The following is a 19,546-nucleotide window of genomic DNA, read 5'->3' as shown; positions in this document are numbered from 1 at the left end:
CCCCGCCGCCCCATTTCTTAGGTATATAATACTAAACAAGACTTTTTCCCCCCTGCATTCTGCTTGTTTTTTTTCTCCCAACAGACTGTCCTTTTTTGGTATGTTTTTCATCCTTTTCACCAGAAAAATTTATGAGCATTTATTTGAAAGAAAAAAAACATTGGAAAAACTGAAGGGAGAAAGAGCGATTATACATATGGAGAGCTATAAAGAACCACAGTGAATGTGCTGTGGTTATTGCTTTCTTAGAAAAACAAACTAGGCAGGCAGTTTGGAATGTGAAAGAGTCCTGTGTGAGGGCAGCGCGGGCGGCAGGGGCCGAGGGTGATGGGCTAATGGCTGGGGTCCTGGGAGTCCAGCGAGGTGCTGTCCACTTCCCCCTCCTCCTCCCTCTCACCTCTGCATGGCCCCGACAGGGTCAGAGAGAAAATGACTTTACTGAAAGATAAAGTAAAAATTTTAAAAGCTTCCTTAGAAAAATAAGAAGGCCCAGGCAGCCACACAGTACAAACTGAGGGAGAACCCAGCTGACGTGGGACCTGTCAGCGCTTGACGAACGAGGCCATGTTCCTCTTGCTGGTGGGGTGTGTGTCCTGAATAACAGCTCCAGCCTGTTTGCCTTTGGAGGGTCCATCCTCCAGGATGCAGGGCCATCCTTGGGAATGATGACACGGTTGCAAATCTATTCATTTGTCCATTGCTAACCTCTCCCCGGGGTCTGCACTCGGCCTCTTGCTCTGTCCTAACTAACTAGCTTCACCAAGTTCTGTGATTCTCCATCTGCACCTCACCTCCTTACCCATCAGCCCACCTCCCTCAATTCCCCCAAACAGAGTCAAAACCAGGGGTAACGTCTCACGAAATTTTCCTTGGGAACACAGAAGGGAAATGCAATGTAGAAAATAAAACACCTAAATTGGATGCTGGAGATTGCTGCCACTGGAATTCAGAGGTGGTTTCCTCTGCCTGTTCCTATTTTGCTGGGGCAGCCCATCCTACCCGCTAAGGATAGGAATGCACCCCCAAGTGCTCCCCAGCTTCTCTTTCAGGCTGGGTCAGGAACATTTTTCCTTGTGCACTTGGGGCACCCCCGCTCAATGTCGCTCTCTTCTGCATCTCTGTTCTGAGATTTGGGCTCTGATTTTGACTTTTTTTTTTCTTCTGATTTTTCCTAAAGACCCACTGGAGTGCTTCTTTCTGCAGGTGACTCTTCTTCCAAAGAAAATTTCTGCCTCCATTCTAAGGATGAACACTGCTAGCTATGTTAAAGTGATAGCTCCATAATGTGAAAGCAAACAAATAGTCTCTACTGGGCACTCAGTTATGAAAGTAGAATTCAAGGAGGGCTGCTGATGGACCTTCTTCTCCTTGTCTTCCATGCCTCCCACCAAGACCGCCCTCCCTAATACAACCTTAGCAGGACGTGGTCCCTCTCAACCTACGCTGCCCTGGGAGCACTTACCCACTGAGAACTCCAGGGCCCCTCTGTCTCTATTCTGACCTTCCCACAAACCTGGCAGACCTCTCTCCACTCTGCCCAGGGCAAAAATATAAATGTCCTAGAATCATAAAGGGTCACAGCTGTAAGGGACTGTGGAGATAATTTTGACCAACTCCCTCATTTCGTAGATGAAGAAACTGAGGTCCAGGGATGTGCAGGCACCTTCCCTAAATCATATGCTGGTTTGTGGCAATCACTGTACAAAGCATTGCTGTCCCATTTTTCTCTCTTCTGAAGTTAGACAGTGTCTGTATTAGGTGGGTTCTTTTTTAAAACCAAAATTTATTGGAGTATAGTTGATTTACAATGTTGTGTTAGTTTCAGGTACACAGAAAAGTGAATCTATATATATATATATATCTCTCCACTCTTGTTAGATTCTTCCCAGTACAGACCATTGCAGAGTATTGGGCAAGGTTCCCTGTGCTTACAGTGGGTTTTTATTAGTTATCTATTTTATAGCTAGATACATTTTTCAATCATGTGTGACAGAAAACCAACCTGAAAAAGCTTGTGGGAAAGAAGTAGAATTTGTTGGCTCATCCCTAAAGCTGGGGTGGGGGCAGGGTGGCTCCGTCCACCTGAGTCACGTGACCTCAGAGTTGGGAAGGGTGGACCTTCGGGGAAAATGAAGGTGCTGTTATCAGCAGGAGGAGGATACTGGGTGGGCAAATAAGAGATGTCCTTTACAGTCCACCACTTGGCTGCCCCAGATTCCCATAGATGTCTCTTCCCACGCACACTGTGTTAGCACGTAACACACCTTAAACACACCTGCCAAAGGGAGACAGCTGCTGTCTCATGCATTTACTGCACCTAGCCACTCTGACTGCACCCATTGTCTTCTCTTCCAAGATCTCCCTTGTCACTGGCCCCCTTTGATCTCTAAAGTGGACATGGGGGACTGTGTCTCCTTATGCTGCTTTAGCAACCCATTTTCTAGGTTTTGCTGTGGGGATCTCTAAGCATTGTCTTAGAGCTCCTATTGACCATGCTTGGGTGTTTTCTGGCAACAGGGCTGCCATGGATGTTTGTCCAGCTTGTGCACTGCAGAAAGGTATTCTGCTTAGGACAAGGAATGATGTCTGTCCAGAGCGGGAGGGCTGTCTTTCTCCATTTCCCGTAAAGGCTCTCCTGGGCTAAAATTTATTGTCTTCTGACAATACAGGTACTTTAAAAATACCTGTATGCTTACCTTAGTCAGTGCATCAGTTAGAATGCTTTTTACAGGAACAACAGAAATCCCAATTAATAAAAACAAAATGTATGTTCTTTCATATTATACAGTCCAAAGGTGGGGCAACAGACTGGACAATGTCCAGAGAAAGGTATCTCCTTCTCAAGAATGGGGAAATGTTTTCTAGAAGTTTCCTTGCTGGTTTCCCTTCATATCTCATTGACGAACCTGGGTCACATGCCTACCTCTAACCAATCACTTGCAAAATAGAATGAGATTCTTGGAAGACTGTCTTAGACCAATCTTAGAATTTGGGCTTCCTTTGTGGCTCAGCTGGTAAAGAATCTGCCTGCAATGTGGGAGACCTGGGTTCGATTCATGGGTTGGGATGATTCCCTGGAGAAGGCAAAGGCTGCCCACTCCAGTACTCTGGCCTGGAGAATTTGCAGAGTCAGACACGACTGAATGACTTTCATTTCACTTTCAATCTTAGACCTTATTCCTAAGCTGGGAATGGGGTGATTTGCTGAGGGGTGGCACCCACATACACTCTGGGTTTGCTCAGCCAGCTCAGCAGCAGGAAGGAGGGACACTGAGTGCACTGAATGCCGGTCGATGTGGTGACAGCAGGGCCGTCTGTTTGCACTCGGGCACTTGCCCAGTGGCTTGTCCTTGAGTCTAGACGCCAGCCTGTTTTCTTTCTCATGCGACCAGGTCTTGGTGCTCTGCCTGTTCCCCCAGCTTTCAGCCCAATGGCCCTCATCTTTGCCCTCACTCTGGACTGATGTGAAACGTGCCCGTGGGTAGAAAGGCAGAGCTGTGGCTCTCTGCCCCGGGTTCCAGTCCAGCAAATTGGTCTTTACCAAAAGGCAATGTTCAGCATTTGGAGGGACCCCAGAAATTAGGCTTAACCTCTACCTGAGACCCACATTCCTCTGCCACTGTGCTCTCAGCTTGCTGCTCAGTGCTGACCCTAATTTCGGCTTGTGGCACCCTCCCTTACTGCTCCCCCTTTCCAATGGGCTTGTCTTTTCTGAAGGGAATTCACAAAAGACCAAGAATTAGCCAGCACCCCCTTCAACATGGGTAGTGTGCATGAAACATTAAAAACTATAGGGCAGCTTTTGACTTAAAAAGAGAAATATTGTTTTCATAATGCAAACTAAAGAAAGGCTCTACAAAACCTTTCCTGGGGTGGGGGTGTGGGGGTCCGATTAGAACATCTTGAGAGCCCTGTAGGATACTTAGGAGATGAGGGGGACTATGAGGGATGGGTGAGACATGGTTCCTGGTATCAGGAAGTGTATAGTCTCACTGGGGAGACAGAAATAACACTTTAGGAATGATTAAGGAGAAATAAATGTGTGTTTGTGTTCAAGCACCAAACAGTGTGATAAACATCACTTCCCTGCCCTATCTGGCAAAATCCAGTCATCAAGACCCAGGTCAGATTTCACTTTCTTGGTAAAGTCTTTGCTGGACACTCTTGGCTGGGTCCACAGTTCTGAGTCCACAGCCCTCCTGGTGCCTTTCACACCACATTATGGAAAATGCGATGCTCAGGTCTCCTATAGCAAGGAGAGCAGCCCAAGGAGTGTCTTGCATGTTTCATCCTATCTTGATGACAACTTCTTGGAGACCTATTGGAGAACCAACACGTTGGCTGGTTATTTCTGTCTTTCCCACTAGATCTCTGTCAGCATCCTAACAAGTCATTGGGGAGCCTAGTGGCCCGATGGTCCCATCGCTGTGGTGTGATGAGGCCACGTGTCCCCTGGGCTGTTCTCAGCTGGTGACCGAGCACAGCACAGCTCTAGTACCAGCGTTCCTGTCGGAGACAGGATTCCCTGAGCTGCCGTGTTGGCTCCAAGGTTCCACGTCGGCCTGGCTGAAATGTCCTCAGAACTGTGCTGCTGCCTGAATTCCACCCAATCTGCCTTCTGCTCCTCTCCCAGATGTCAGTTCTGCAGCGAGTGAAGGCTCTTCTCCCCCTCCCCTTTATCTCTCATGGGTATGTCTCCCCATGAATGTCATGTGTGTTTAATTCTGTCTCGGTGACCGAAAGCATCTTGGAAAACTTGAGAGAATACAAGCAAGTTGGTTACTTCTGTGTGCCCCATCAGACCAAGTTCCATGAGATCAGGGGCCCATCTATCTTGGGCATCATATCAGGGTGGAGCGGAGGACCAGGCCCAGAAGGATGAATGAGCAAAGAGATGAGCATTCATTCAGAGACGGGACAGAGGGGTGGGAGAGAAGCCAGAGGAAGCTTCAGGGAGGAGGTAAGATTTCCCTGGGGTGTGGAGGCCAGGCAAGGCTGCCAGAGTATAGAAAGGAACAGTCTTCATGGAGGCTCAACATCTGTTGAGGATGAATTCAGTGCTTTATCACCTTCCCGGAGCTATGTTTGGGAGAGTTGTCGGTAAACACAATGGGTCCCTCTGCCTTGGCCTAGGAAATTTGGCCAGGTAGGGGGTGGGCTGGAGAGGCAGAAGGAACAGATGGAAACCAGAAAGGGCTGCCTTGGTGTTTCATCAGTGCCTGAGCCTGAGGCCCTGACGCAGACCAGGGCCCCCAGATGCCGCGAGGGAACCGCTTGACCCCTGCGGATTAGGGTGGATTTGTGTTAGATGTCTCTTCAGTGAGGTCAGCATCCTGTACGCTGTGCAGTCCCCACAGGGGTCTGGCCCTGGTTCCCACCATCACCCTTTCTGCTCAGAGGACATCTGATTACAGCTCCCACCGAGGGCAACCCTTGATTCCCAAAGCCCTGGAGCGGCAGGGAGGGAGGGGAGCTTCTGCTCCTGTGTTGTGGCCTGATTCCCACAAGGCCGCCGAGACTGGTGGGAGTGGGGCTGGGAAGTTTCCTTCCCAGGGCTGTGCCCTTACAGGTCAGGCGACCCTAGACAAAACCAGGGTGGTTGAGGAGCCAGCAAGTCTGGCTCCCAGCTTGCTCTCTCGTGGGAACAAAAGAGCTGGCGTTCGGGAACGTGGGAGAAGGGGACACCCCACACAAGGCCCCAGCTGGTGCGGCCAGGCTACAGGGTCCCGGCTTCTTCTCCATTGCCGGGTCAGTAATAGGACTGGAGGGTCTGTGGGCAAGCAGGCTTCCAGCTGGGAGGCCTCAAGCCCTAGCTGACCCTCAGGCCCAGGCTGGGCCCTCATGGCCAGAGGTTGAGGCCTGGCTTATCTCTCCAGCTGCCCTGTTCCCTGCCACTTTATCATGGAGGGTGGGCCGGTGTCAGAGCCCGGAACTCTCCTCCCCGCTGCCCGTGGGAGAGGGCCCAGGTGTGAGCAGAAGGACTACGCTTGGGCTTAGCTGGGAGACCTCTGTCCTGGGAGAGTTTAAAAGGCCCCAGGACCTTCTCCGCATCAGCTGACCTTCCCAACTGACTGCAGCATGCAGGGGCTGCTGATTTTGAGTGTGCTGCTGGGGGCTGCCCTTGGCAAAGAGGACTTTGTGGGGTAGGAGCATGGAGAGGAGGGGGTGCTCAGAGGAGAGATGGGGGAGCATTCGTCCGCCAGCCAGCGCCTGGGGGAGATACATGGGAAGATGGCCAGAGGGTAGCAAATTAGCACATCCCAGAAGGCAGGCTGACGGGGGACCAGGGCTGAGAAAGGGTCCAGTCTCTCAGGACAGCCTCGTGAGCCCTGGAGAATCTGAGCCCTGAAGAGGAATTTTCAAAAGAGGAGGCAGGAGGCGGCCTGGAGGTCTTTGGAGAGAGAAAGAGTCTAAGCTGGGGCGGTGACAGCAGCAGTGTCTAGAAGGTTCCAGGTAGCCTAGGCCTCCCATTGCTGGGATCCCCTGTGCTTCCCCTGCTTGGCCCAGCCCCCCTGCTCCCGCCTGGGGAGCGTGCATGGCCGTAGGAGCTGCTCAGGCCCTCAGCCTCCCCTCCCGCTCTGCCCAGCCACCAGGTGCTCCGAATCACTGCCGCCGATGAGGCCGAGGTGCAGACGGTGAAGGAGCTGGAGGACCTGGAGCACCTGCAGGTCAGAGGACGTGGGAGCAGCCCTGAGGCCCCAGGGTACCTCTGAGAGCAGACGGGCTTGCCCCAGACCTCCACCCACCTGGGGCCACCTGGGACCTGGGCTCTTTCTCCCCAGCCACCCAGGAATGAGCCATGGGACCGATGATCCCTGTTAGGATGTGATTTAAACCTCCCAATTCTGGAATCTTGCTGCCTTTGCGCATCTGAACAAAAGGGCCTCCCCCACCCTCCCCCATCCCAACTTCTAGTTCTTGTCTCTCCCTTGTTGCCTCCAAGCCCCTCCACTCTGCTTCCTGGGCCATTCACTTGACCAGACGACTTTGTGCCATGCCCAGGGGTTTCCTTCATCCTCTTCCCCTCATATTCATGCCCTATCCTCAGTTATATGGGAAATTCTGGCGCCAACGCTCCCTCCCATGGGTGCCCTTCCCCAGCCCGCAGTGACAGTGGCTTTTGTCTTCCCCAGTTGGACTTCTGGAGGGGCCCTGGCCAGCCAGGCTCCCCCATCGACGTCCGAGTGCCCTTCCCCAGCCTCCAGGCTGTTAAAGTCTTCCTGGAAGCCCATGGCATCAGATACAGGATCATGATCGAGGACGTGCAGTCCCTGCTAGACGAGGAGCAGGAGCAGATGTTCGCCTCCCAGAGCCGGGCCCGCAGCACCAACACATTTAACTACGCCACCTACCACACCCTGGATGAGGTAAGGGACCCCGGGAGGGCACTGCTCCCCACAAGCACCAAGCTCTTGGTCAGACTGGCAGATCACATCAGGGCCAGCCTGGATGTGTGTGGCCTCTGCCCTGTCTCCACGCTGCCTGGAGGCTCTGGGTTGCAGCTGCTCCACATTCAGGGCTCACAGCAGGCTCGCTCAGGGAGCTGCTAAGCGAGGCATCCAGGCTCCCTTCGGAAGCCATGAAGGCAGCCTTCCCTCCTCTGCCCCTTCAGATCTATGACTTCATGGACCTGCTGGTGGCCGAGCACCCACAGCTTGTCAGCAAACTCCAGATTGGCAGCAGCTATGAAGGCCGTCCCATCTACGTGCTGAAGGTAATGGGTGCATGCCAGTGCATGTATGTGGGCACTTCCTCAAGAATGGATGCCCGCATCTGTGCATAAGCCCAGGGTGACAGAAAACACGGTTATACAGACTCCGTGTGTAGCACAGGTGTACACACACCTGTACACACAATTTAAACTTTTAGGTGACTCCCCTGTTCCCAGTAAGGTGGCACATTGTGCAAAGTATCCCAGAGTTGGGTAGTCCAAATAAAATGTTTTGCTCGTGACCTTCGACAGAGCTATGTGTGGGCCTGGGAACACGGTGGGGCCCGGGAGTCTGGCCAAGTCATGTTTGCCCCACGCTACCCACTCCAGTATTCTTGGGCTTCCTTGGTGGCTCAGATGGTAAAGAATCTCCCTGTGATGCGGGAGACCTGGGTTTGATCCCTGGATCGGGAAGATCCTCTGGAAAAGGAAATGGTTACCCACTCCAGTATACTGGCCTGGAGAATTCCATGGACCGAGGAGCCTGGCAAGCTACAGTCCATGGGGTCGCAAAGAGTTGGACACAACTGAGCGACTTTCACTTTCACTTGAGCTGAGGGCAGGAAGCTAGGCTCTGCAGGATCCCTGTCCAGACCCACCTCCGCCTCCCACCTGAGTGATGGCCCCTCAGATGGAGCTTCAACCTGGGGTACAGAGACCAGACAGCCTAGGGTGCACTCCCTTTCCGGGGGGTGAGATGGGGCCCCAGCTGAACTATTTCCTGTTCTTCTCATCCAGTTCAGCACTGGGGGAAGCAACCGTCCAGCCATCTGGATCGACTTAGGCATCCATTCCAGGGAGTGGATCACCCAGGCCACTGGGGTCTGGTTTGCAAAGAAGGTGAGCCTGGGGAGGTGAGGGTGCTCTCAGCTGGTGGTGCATTGGTATCCACGGCCCACAGGAGCCCTGGCCCCTGCCTCCCATCTGGAAGCAGAGGGAGGCTAAGGGCAGGCATCCATTGGTCCAGTGCAGCAGATGCATGGCCTGGCCTGCTCTGCCCCTCTGCTCCCTAACACCGCCCTCCCCCTGATCCCAGTTCACAGAAGACTACGGCCAGGACCCGAGTTTCACCGCCATTCTTGACAGCATGGACATATTCTTGGAGATTGTCACCAACCCTGATGGTTTTGCCTTCACCCACAGCCAGGTATAGCCCTTCACCTGTTCTTGGGGGAAGCGGGGCAAGCCTCTGTCCTCTGAGCCCCACAAGCTACTCTCCCCTAATCTCAGCCCCTAGAAGTTGAGGGAAGGACAAACAGACCTTTTCTCCTTGACTAGGGGTTCTTGACCTTGGCATTCTTGACAGTCTGGGCAGATAATTCTTGGTGTGTCGGGAGCTGTCCTGCGTAAACAGCATTCTGACCTCCTCAAGCCCCCAGATGAGACAACTGAAAACATCTCCAGCTTGTGGGGGACAGAACTGTCCCCAGTGGAGACATACTCCCCAGAAATTATTTCCTGCTTCTATTTTATTTCTATGGGACAACTTGCGACCAATCAGCTATGTATGGGGTTGGGGGAATGCCACATGCCTTCTTCACTTTCCACCAGTAGAACCCTCTGCCAAGTGCCACCTATCATCTCCTCCATTTTCCTTCAGCCAAGAGCCTCCTTTGCAGATCTTCCTCCCTGAAAACCAGTTGTAAATGGTTTCTGATCCCCTACTGTGTCCACACCCAAGCTCTGTGTTGATTGTGACCCCTATGGGGTGGCTAACCATTTTCCTCTCTCAGAATCGATTGTGGCGCAAGACTCGATCTGTCACGTCGAGCTCCCTCTGTGTTGGGGTGGACGCCAACCGGAACTGGGATGCCGGCTTTGGGAGTAAGGCCCAGTGTGGTTTGGGGAGCAGGGACGGGACCCCCAGAATGGTTTTTTACCATCCTTTGTCCTGTTGCTCCACCCTGCTCCTGCCCCTGCCATGGGGGCACGTGGGGAATGCCGGGCCCTCCTCCAAGGTACTCAGTGAGGAAGGTGGCCTCTGAGACCTACTTGCCAGTAAAAGGAAAGTCCTCCCAATGGATCTGAGGTCTGAAACCCATCCAGGGGTTTTCTAGTCTAACTTCAGCCCCTTCCGTCCGTGGTCACTGCACTGCAGGGAGCAGTCTCACATGAGGACCCTTCTTACCTCTCTGGGTGTGTTCATCAGCTCTGTCCAAGTTTGGCTGGGGAGGGAGGCCCAGGACCCCCAGGTTATAAAAGGCCTCTGCCCTTTCCTTATCCAGGGTGGGGGTTAGGCCTCGTACATCTCACCTCGTGCAAAGACCAGAAGCCCCTGGAAACCAACTACTCAGGTATAAAGAATGCCAGCTCTCCTCTCTCCCCTCCCACAGAGGCAGGAGCCAGCAGCAGCCCCTGCTCGGAGACTTATCATGGCAAGTATGCCAATTCTGAAGTGGAGGTCAAGTCCGTCGTGGACTTTGTGAAAGACCATGGGAACTTCAAGGCCTTCCTCTCCATCCACAGCTACTCCCAGCTCCTCCTCTATCCCTATGGCTACACAACACAATCAATCCCTGACAAGACTGAGCTGGTATGTACCTGAGGTCTGCTTGCCCTCGCATCCCAAAGGCAGCTTTGGGCGGGCCCATCAAACCTGCTGAAGGCATGAGGGCCTACGCTGTGCCTGGCACCCCTTTCTCCCACGGACCCCTGATGGCTTGGGAAGACCAGCAAGGCTGATTAGACTCTCCGCCTGGGAAGCTGAGGCACAGAGTGCTTCAGTCACTCTTGTCACGTGACAGAGCAAAGGGCAGGGCTGGACTTTGAGCTAGGACCACAAGTTCACACTTGGAGCTGCAGAATGACCAAAGGGCAGTGACGTACCAGCCAGACAGCCCATAAGCTCAGAATCATAGGGCTTCTGAGTTCCTGAGACTGACCCTGCAAGGCCCAGTGGGCTCCATGCTGTCTGCTGGGGGTGGGCTTCTGCAGGGCGTGTGCTCCTGGGTCACCCTGCCAGCCCCCAGGATACCCTGGCACTGTGGTTATGGGGGATCTGGGGTTGCTGGCCGTGACAAGTCATCTTGCTTGGCGTTTTCTCCAGAATCAGGTGGCTAAGTCCGCTGTTGAGGCCCTGAAGTCTCTGTATGGGACCAGCTACAAGTATGGCAGCATCATCACAACAATTTGTAAGTGTGCACGGTCTCGTGGGTGGTCCTGGGAGGAAGCTCAGTTGACTTTTCCTGCCTACGGGAGTGTCTCTCCCGGAGGAAGTAGCCAGGGGTGCCCCAATGTGGGGAGCATGGACAAGGAGAATGGCCCCGGCTGACTGTTGGCTTGGTGGGCAGCGGGCCCTTTCCTGACGTGAACTCTGCTTTCCTTGATACCTTCAGACGAACACTTCAGTTCCTCTGAGAACTCTTGTCCCCTTATCTTGGGGTTAAATCCAGCTTCATACATGGAGCAGGTAGAGAGTTCTGCTGGCCTTGTAGATCCCCCAAGAAATTCAACTTAAAAAATACTTCTCCTCCAATGCCCATCTATTATAGAATATATTTTATCTTTGCTCAGCTTACTTATCCATGCAATGTATCAAATAGAATTAAGTCAACAAATGTTTATTGGATACCTACGATACACTAGGGCTTGTTTTGTGTGCTTGAGATACAGTTGGGAATAAAATAAGCAGACTTCTATTCTAGTCAGGGACAGACAATTTATTCTAGACAATAAACATGAATAAGGAAATGATATTGTGTGTTAAGTGATCAATGCTAAGGAGAAAAAGAACTCCCAGGACAGGGTGAGGGGACTCAAGTAATGGGGGTAGAAGTGGGACGGAAGCAGGAGCCTCAGTGAGAGCAAAATTTGGGCAAGTGTTGAAGGAAATGAGGGATGGAGCCAAGAGGCTATTTGAGGAAGAGATTCTAGGCAGAGAAATCTTCTAGAACAAAGTCCCTACCACGTGCTCTGGGGTGGTGTGCTTTGGGAACAGCCAGAAGAGCAGAGACTCACTGGCTGCAGCAGAGACAGGTCGGGGGTGGAGGAGGTTCCGTAGGGCCCTGGGGGGATACAGCAAATTTGGGGTTCACTCTTCAGGGAAGAGTCCTGAAGAAGCAGGGCACAGGGACACATGTCTGACTTCCTGCCCCAATTGCCCAGTTTTGGGGGGCAAGTGGGGTGACCATCTCACCTCTGGCTGGCCTTGTTTTTGGACTGTTTAGAGTTTGTTTGGAGACTGTTTCAACCCTGAATGAAAAGGTTTTTGCTTTGTTCAGAGTGTTGTGGGGTTCAATTCTGACCTGGAGCCACCTCCTCCTCCCCAGCCCAGTTCCTCAGGAGCTTTGTTTATCTACTGCAGAGCTGTCTGCCAAAGACAGCCGAGGGCTTCTGCTATGACTCTGGCCCTTTGCACTTTCCCCCTGCAGAGCAGGACCCTGGGGGACAATCCTGGTTACCCAAGTGGGCAACTCTGGAATATGTGGGGGCTTGACCCAAGCTACTATTAGATGGAGGCGGCTTTCAAAATCATGGGAGCTTCCTTGCACACCCTAGTGAGAGGAGAACCATTGCTGGTCTGCCTCTCTGGGCCTCTTGGACTGCAGTCTTTCAGGGGAGCTTCTTGGGAGGAAGCCAGGCTGCTTGGTCAAGAGCCGGAAGGTAACAGAGGCTGACTCCAGTCGACACTGCATGAGGCTCTCGGCTTGGGACTGTTAGCTTGGCCCATGCAAATATTTTCAAGTGAGTGACCTTGTTCTGCCGGTTCTGCTCCTGCCGCAGACCAAGCCAGTGGAGGCAGCATTGACTGGTCCTACAACCAAGGCATCAAGTACTCCTTCACCTTTGAACTCCGGGACACGGGGCGCTATGGCTTCCTGCTGCCAGCCTCCCAGATCATCCCCACAGCCCAGGAGACGTGGCTGGGGGTTCTGACCATCATGGAGCACACGTTGAATAACCTTTACTGACCCAGCCCTCCAGCACTCTTTTCCTCCTCCTCTTCAGCCCTACCCAGGCAACCAAATAAAGTCTGAGAGTACATGGAACAGAATGGACTCTCGTGTGGGGATGCATGTGGCATGTCTGTCTTTTCAAGCTGGGGCAGAAGTAATTTAGTTCCTGCAGATCTCAGTGGAAATGTGTGGGTGGTTGGACTAGATGACCCTTAAACTTCCCTGCATTCCAAGGTCCTGTGAAGTTGTATCCAAGTGGCATCTGTTTTAATGAGACCACCCTGAGCTCAGCTCTTCAGTGGGGTGATTTGTTCATACCTTAGGAGCAAGCAGCAGCCACAGCTGCTAACCAAATGCCCAGCACCCCGCCGTGGTAAGGAATTCAGCTTGTACAATAGTCTAGCTAGTTGGATCCATTCATCTACAAAAGCAATAACCCTGAGTATGAAATAGAATAATCCTGGTGGTCACTGCTTTCCCAGATGGATGTCACAGTCAGGCAAAGCTTTCTATACAGCAAAATATGGTCTCCCACTCCTGAACTAAATTGGAAGAAAACAATTGCGTTAAACGGAATCATTTAAAGATAAAAAACAAACACCAATCCCAGGGCATTTTTATTAATTGAAGTTTATCGCAAAGACTTTGCCTTTAGAGACAGAAGTAGTTTACTTCTCACTGCCACACGCTTTCTAGCATCTCTAGTACACTGTCTGCACCCCGTCTCCTCTCCCACCTGCCACCGCTCCTGATCATTTGCAGAATTTCTCAAACGTAAGACTCTCCTCTTGATACATCGCCTCCTCAGCGCCTAGAACTTGGCTTCCCTCCTTGGGCTTGGTGATTCTGGTGTCTGCGATATCACCTTAGTGGCTAGCACCACAAACACGTAGCATATATCTCAACTTTTTTTCAAAGCAAGAATCTATATTCATTTCTTCCAGATCTCTTAAGGTGTGACTGTGGAGTAGGGAGTCAGTCCTAAGAAGTTACTGGGAAGTTGAGGTAGGGGGATGGCTTGGTAGCTCCCCAAAGCTGGGGTAAGGATGGCAGCCTTTCCCTGTATCAGCCAGACAAAGTACAATGCTTCCAACTCCAGTGACTTAAAAATTTGTGTCTTTTTCACATACAGTAGCCTGAAGTTCAAATGCTTTTTTTTAAGGGCCCATTAAGGAATTTTCATCTTGGAGTTTTTAAAATAATCTTTGATATTCTAAAATTAAGGTATAGTTGATTTACAATATATATATATTAGTTTCAGGTATACAAAATAGGGATTAAAAATTTTTATGTATTACACACCATTCATTTTTTATTTTATTATGTTTTTCTACCAAACATTCTGAAAAATAAAAAGGATGAGGCTGACTATACATATAGTACACACAAACTTACACATATATAAGTTTATGAGGCAAGGTGAAACGGTGTTTCAGTCTTTACAGAAAGATGATCTAAAGATTTTATAACCCTTCCTTCATGTTATCTTTTGGGAAGCATTTCCCTTCAATTTATGTAGATAAGCTGAAACCCACTGTGATGGCTCAGCAAAAAAAAAAAAAAGACAAGGAAAAAACTGATCTCACTGCTTAATACAGACTGATAAATTAAAAAATATTAAGTTAGCAAGATAGTGTATCCTCTTATTAAAACTGGATTACTTAGGGATCCAGGATAGAATTGCTTAATCTAAAGTAAACTGTATTCCCTGATAGCAGAGGCCACTTGGTTTGGTATTCAGTCTGCAAAACCCTCAGAAGTACTTGACATACAGATACCCAATAAATATTTGTTGAACAAATGTTCTCCACATTTACTAGAAAACTTTTCATTTTTATAGTCTGTATTTTTGTAGGCTTGCAAGTTATTTTGAATTTTCCTGAGCTGCAATTTAGAAAGTAATGCTCTGAACAAGTAAAAGTATTAAGAAAGCTGAAAAGACAAGAAGCATAGCACCAGAATGAAAATGCCACGAGGGCAGGAACTGTGCCATTTTGCTCAACACTCGGTTTCTAGTGACTGGCCAAGTACATGACACGTATCATGCACTTAATAAATGCTTCTCAAATGGAGACATGGAAATAAATTAAAATTTTTTAACTTTATACTTTGCAGATACATATTTTTATAAATCTATGGATTAAAAGTTTTTATTTTCTAAATAAAACAATGCTAAAAGAGAAATGATAATTTTAGAAACTCATACAGCATATATGAAAAATTATTAATAACCCTGAGAGGAAAAGAGCCTTTATAAGTAAAAGGGGTTAAAAAAAAAAAGACTTAACATTTCAAAAGAAAAATAGAAGATTTCTTCCCCGAAGAAGAAATACAAAAAGTTGATAAGAGAAAGATACTGTTTCTCTGGGCAATTTTTTTTGTACATTAAAGAAAACTATATTATTTTTTTCCCCATCAGATAAAGAATAGAAAGACTGACAATTCAGTATTATCAAGAGTATGAAGAAATAAGACCTGTCATATACTGCTGGTGGGAGGATAAATTTATACCACCTTCCCAGGGGGAATTTGGTGATATAAATAAAACATTTCAACATATTGCTGCTTTGACTCAGTAAGTCCACTTGGAGGAATTTACTTTATAAAAATTCCCTGAGAAGTTCAAATAAACACATGTACAACATTGCAATAATAAAAATTTAAATAAAATAGAAAAGAACCTAGATAGATACCAGTATTAATATGGATATTACATGTTTACATAATGGAATATTGGGAAGCCGTTGTAGTCTGTGATTGATATGGAAAAATGGTCACAATATACTGAGTGAGACAAGCTGGTCACATGATGGAAATATTCTAAAATAGGATTGTGGTAATGCTTGCTCAACCCTGTAAATTTACTAAACTCCACTGAACTGTATCCTTCAAATGGGTGAATTTTATGGCATATGATTTGTATTTCCACAAAGTTTTTTAAAAAGCAGGCTATAATATAGTATATGGAGTATGAATCTCATTTTTGTTTGGAAAACATATACCCACTATGCCTGGAAGTAGATATTCTCCAATAATAATAATCGTGGTTACCCTAGGTGATGGTTTTTCCTCTTTACACTTTTCTGAGTTTCTTGCAATGAAAGAAGCTACTCAAACACACCAGATCACCTGTGGGTAACGTTACCTAGTATCAACTTATTATCAAAATCAAACATCTATATGACCATCTTAATTTGTGCCCAGATTCTTTTTCATAATTTGTCTAAACTCATTTCTTCTGCTGTCGCCCTGAACAAGGTAATTGTCTTACTTTTGGAAAAGTTTATATTCCAGACAGAGCTGGAAGTAAGTGCCCTACCAAGGGCAGGGTACCAGCATCTCCTTGTTGGGGCCAGAGGTGGTGCAGGTGACAAATCCCAGGAGCCCTTGCCGCTCACATTCAATTCCTGCAGCAATCTGGGGAATTAATTAGGCTAATGCCTATTCTCCAGGAGTTTTCAAAAATCTTTATTTTAAAATGAACTCATTTACTCCATTCTTAGATCCTTATCCATGGCTCTCAGTGTGGCCTGTGAAGCCATCGGTGGTCCATAAGAATCCTTTGGGTGGTCTTTTGAATTAACACCAAGATATGTATGTCTAGCTTTGGCCTGAAGTTAAAATTGAAATGTCACTGAACACAATCCAGATATGACCTCACCAGTCCCTCATCCAGTGCAGGGCTGTTCATCATCTCAGTGATTGTTTTGCAAGGACATGTGGGACTAGGTGGATTTGAAGATGCAGATGGATTCTTGCTCTAAGGACTCTAAGGTCAGAAACATCATTCTGTGAACACACTGAGACCCAGATGCTCCTTACAGGAAACTGATATGACCAACCAAAACATTCAAACTGGCCAGATGAAGGAAGAGCTCTGAGAAAGAAGCACAGAACACCCGTCAAATCCAAAAAAACTGTCAAAGGGTAATGAATTCTCCCCAAAGCTTTCAGGATCCATTTGGCAACTCAAACTGTGAGCATCATCTACCAACCCCAGAGACAAAGACGGCCAAATGTTTACTGCCAAACTAAAAGAAGAAAGTTAAAAGTCTTCTTTGTAACCACAGTGGTGTGTTCAGCTACATTTTTAGAGGACTGCAGTGGAATGAGAGCTCTGCTCACACACGGACAGAGGTGCAGAGGTTTGCTGCTGCTTCCTCCCATGAAGCCTAGGCCTGTAACCATGAGCCAATTCCCACAATTTATGTTTCAGCCTACATCAGAAACATAGCCACAAAGGAAAGAGAAGATCGGACACAAATCATATCAATATGGTTTTATTGGAGAGTTCAACCATCAGGAAAACAGCCTACCTTCCCCGTACAATCTGTTGAAAAGCCTGTAACTCCCCTTCCCTAAGTGATACCTCATTAGGGACACGCTGAGAACCAAAACAAATCTTAGAAACCCTGGGGCACCTGTCTTCAAGACAGGTCACCAGACACAGACAGCGGTGGAACGGGGAAATTCATGGTCCCAGAAGCACATGCTTCTGTCCCTGAACTCCCACTGCCCTTCGTGTAGGTAGAGGAGGAAGGCTTTCAGTGGAATCTCAGGTAACAGGGAAGGGAGGGAGGCGGACAGCCAAGGGAAAGTTACATTTTTGTTGGTGAACTGGAGGCATGGCCAGGGAGAGGGTGTTGGGCCCACCCAGAGAGGGAAGCCCAGAGCAGTGCAGTTTTCTCAACCTTCCAGCTCAGTGACTCAAGGGCAAGTTGCTTAATTTCCACTCGACCCTTAGTCTCTCCCTCTAAGAACGGGGGCGCCTACCTTGTAGGGATGTTGGGATGGTCAAATGAGTCAAAACATAAAATGAAGACTCTAAGAATACTACCTAACACATAGTAGACGCCCCATAAATGTTTATAAGCATAAATACCTGGAAATCTTTAAGACTTGAAACCAAAGAGAAAGTAAAACCTGCTCTCAGATGGGGAGATGGTGTATAACCCGTAGCTGATGAATTCTGAAGGCTATGCTGAGCCTGAGGGGACCGTGGAAACAGGCAGACTGTAGACAGCCAGGGTAACAGTAAAGGTCCTCACAGCTTCCCGGGCACCTCCTGCAGGGGGTAATCTACAACTCTCAGAGTTACGAATGCCTCGCCTACGAAAGGACGTCCAAGGGGACAAGGGTAACAGCCTTTCCGGTCTCCAGAATGGCAGGCCAGGGCTGGGTGACCGCCACGGTGGGCCTGACATCCCAGAGTGCAGTCCTGACGGATTTCTTTAGCTCACTTATTCACATATGCTTATTAAGGGGCACTGTCACGTAGCTGGTGATTTTTACCTTCTAGGAGCTTACAGTCAAAATAATTTTTAAAAATGTAGTCAATCAGTCCGTAGTGTCTAGTAAGTGACCTCTGTTGCCAAACATTTCACCAGGTACCTCAGGATGTTATGCATGTGAAGAGAATCTGAGTCTGCCTTCGGAACAAAGAGGATCAGCACCAGAGAGTGAGGCCGTAAGGGGATGGGATGGCGGGGGAAGGAGGCAGTAGAGTTCTGTAAACACATAAAATCAGGCACTGAATCCCGTTCTGCCAGGATTCAGTGCTGACAAATTGCCACCATTACACATTTTATGCCATAACTGACCTGCGTGCCGATTTAAGCACATGGCAATAGCAATTTCAATAATTACTGCAATTTTAGGAAAGTACTACTACCCAAATGTATTTTGAACACTTGGGAAGCACAGTGTGTCCTGTTTATTGTTTTCATAGGAAAAACATATTAATTTTCATCAAAAAAATAATTGAATAGAAGATAAGCATATCATCATGCTCACATAAACTGATGTAAAATACACATTTCTGATGTTTCTTGAAAAAAGAAAAAGGAGAGTATCATGGGAGTTACAACTTTGAAAGAACTGTGAAAAAATAAAAGCACATTATAGATACTGGGAGTATTTTAGAACTGGAGAAAGAAAGGTTCTTAATGATTATCTTCAGGATAGAACAGGAAGGGAGTCATGGATTTAAATCCAGGTGGACAGAAATTAATTATCCCCCCTAAAAAAGTCAGAGAACATAAAAGACAGAATCTACAACGAATATATAACGTGACAGAAACCAAAACCAACACAAGAAAAATTGCCTACATATTTCTTTCTAGCCCAGGACTCTGACTTCACTTATATTCCACAAGGGAATTAGAGAAAAGAAGTTTTGTTTTGTTCTGTGTTCTTGGTGAGTAGCCTAAAGTCTTATGAATTTTTGTATAATCTCAATAGCACTGCGGGAAAAATCCCTCAGCAACTAATGAACTCTATTTGCTCTCTTTTAATTCTGACTTATACCCTAGTCCAATATGATTGTGCTAGTTCTGACTTTCTACTAAAGGTGAAAAATAAAATTACTTTTAGGCCATTTAAATCATTCTATGTCTTTCAGTAGACTAAACCTGACATTACAGCCCGAGATGTTCTTTTTGTACTTGAATGAGTAATGTTGCCTTCTCCTCCCTCTTCACTTCTTGCTTTCACGCTTCCCTCCTTCCTCCCCTCCTTTCCTTCTTTAGAGTACTGAATGTATTAGTTAGACTTTGACCATCACTGTTGCTCAGAGAGAGGAGTAGCTGTACTTTGAGGAAGCATTTTCCATCCAGGGGGTCCTAAGTTCCCAGGCAAGAGCAGCTTGCCAGCCTCTGCAACACTGATGAGAGTCCCATGGTATTGTGTTTAAGGTGGCCATCAGTCCCTGCTGGGCATGGAGAGAAACCCAGACCTTCTAACTGGAGAGCTAAGGTCTCCTGCCCTAACTGGAATGATTTCCTGATTCATTTATACAAAGAAAATAGGCGTTCCTGGGAGATACAGCAAAAAGAAGTACACTTTCCAATCACCCCAGGCTCATGTGACTCCCCACAGATCATCTCAACAGAGAGGGAGAGAGAAGTTGGCAGACTTCAGCATATTAATAGCAAACAACAAA

General features: G+C 48.3%; 1 protein-coding gene across 1 annotated transcript; it reads left to right on the top strand.

Moving 5' to 3' along the window:
• The first annotated feature begins 5,535 nt into the window (after positions 1 to 5,535).
• Positions 5,536 to 12,726, top strand: LOC113891215 (carboxypeptidase A1). Its single transcript, XM_027538986.1, has 10 exons — positions 5,536 to 6,143; positions 6,587 to 6,668; positions 7,134 to 7,367; positions 7,613 to 7,714; positions 8,450 to 8,551; positions 8,748 to 8,858; positions 9,445 to 9,535; positions 10,045 to 10,244; positions 10,758 to 10,842; positions 12,434 to 12,726. The coding sequence occupies exons 1-10, from the start codon at positions 6,079 to 6,081 to the stop codon at positions 12,619 to 12,621; spliced, it is 1,260 nt and encodes a 419-aa protein (XP_027394787.1). The 5' UTR covers positions 5,536 to 6,078; the 3' UTR covers positions 12,622 to 12,726.
• Positions 12,727 to 19,546: the final 6,820 nt, after the last annotated feature.

Source organism: Bos indicus x Bos taurus, chromosome 4 (assembly GCF_003369695.1).
Source record: "Bos indicus x Bos taurus breed Angus x Brahman F1 hybrid chromosome 4, Bos_hybrid_MaternalHap_v2.0, whole genome shotgun sequence".
In the NCBI taxonomy this organism is placed as follows: Eukaryota; Metazoa; Chordata; class Mammalia; order Artiodactyla; family Bovidae; genus Bos; species Bos indicus x Bos taurus.
Note: the sequence above shows the minus strand (reverse complement) of the source record. Positions and strands in the feature narration are given on the sequence as shown.

Coding starts and splice junctions, on each gene's coding strand:
- LOC113891215 (XM_027538986.1), top strand. CDS start 6,079: ATGCAGGGGCTGCTGATTTTGAGTGTGCTGCTGGGGGCTGCCCTTGGC. Junction 6,669..7,133: donor AGGACCTGGAGCACCTGCAG/GTCAGAGGACGT, acceptor TGTCTTCCCCAG/TTGGACTTCTGGAGGGGCCC. Junction 8,552..8,747: donor GGGTCTGGTTTGCAAAGAAG/GTGAGCCTGGGG, acceptor CCCTGATCCCAG/TTCACAGAAGACTACGGCCA.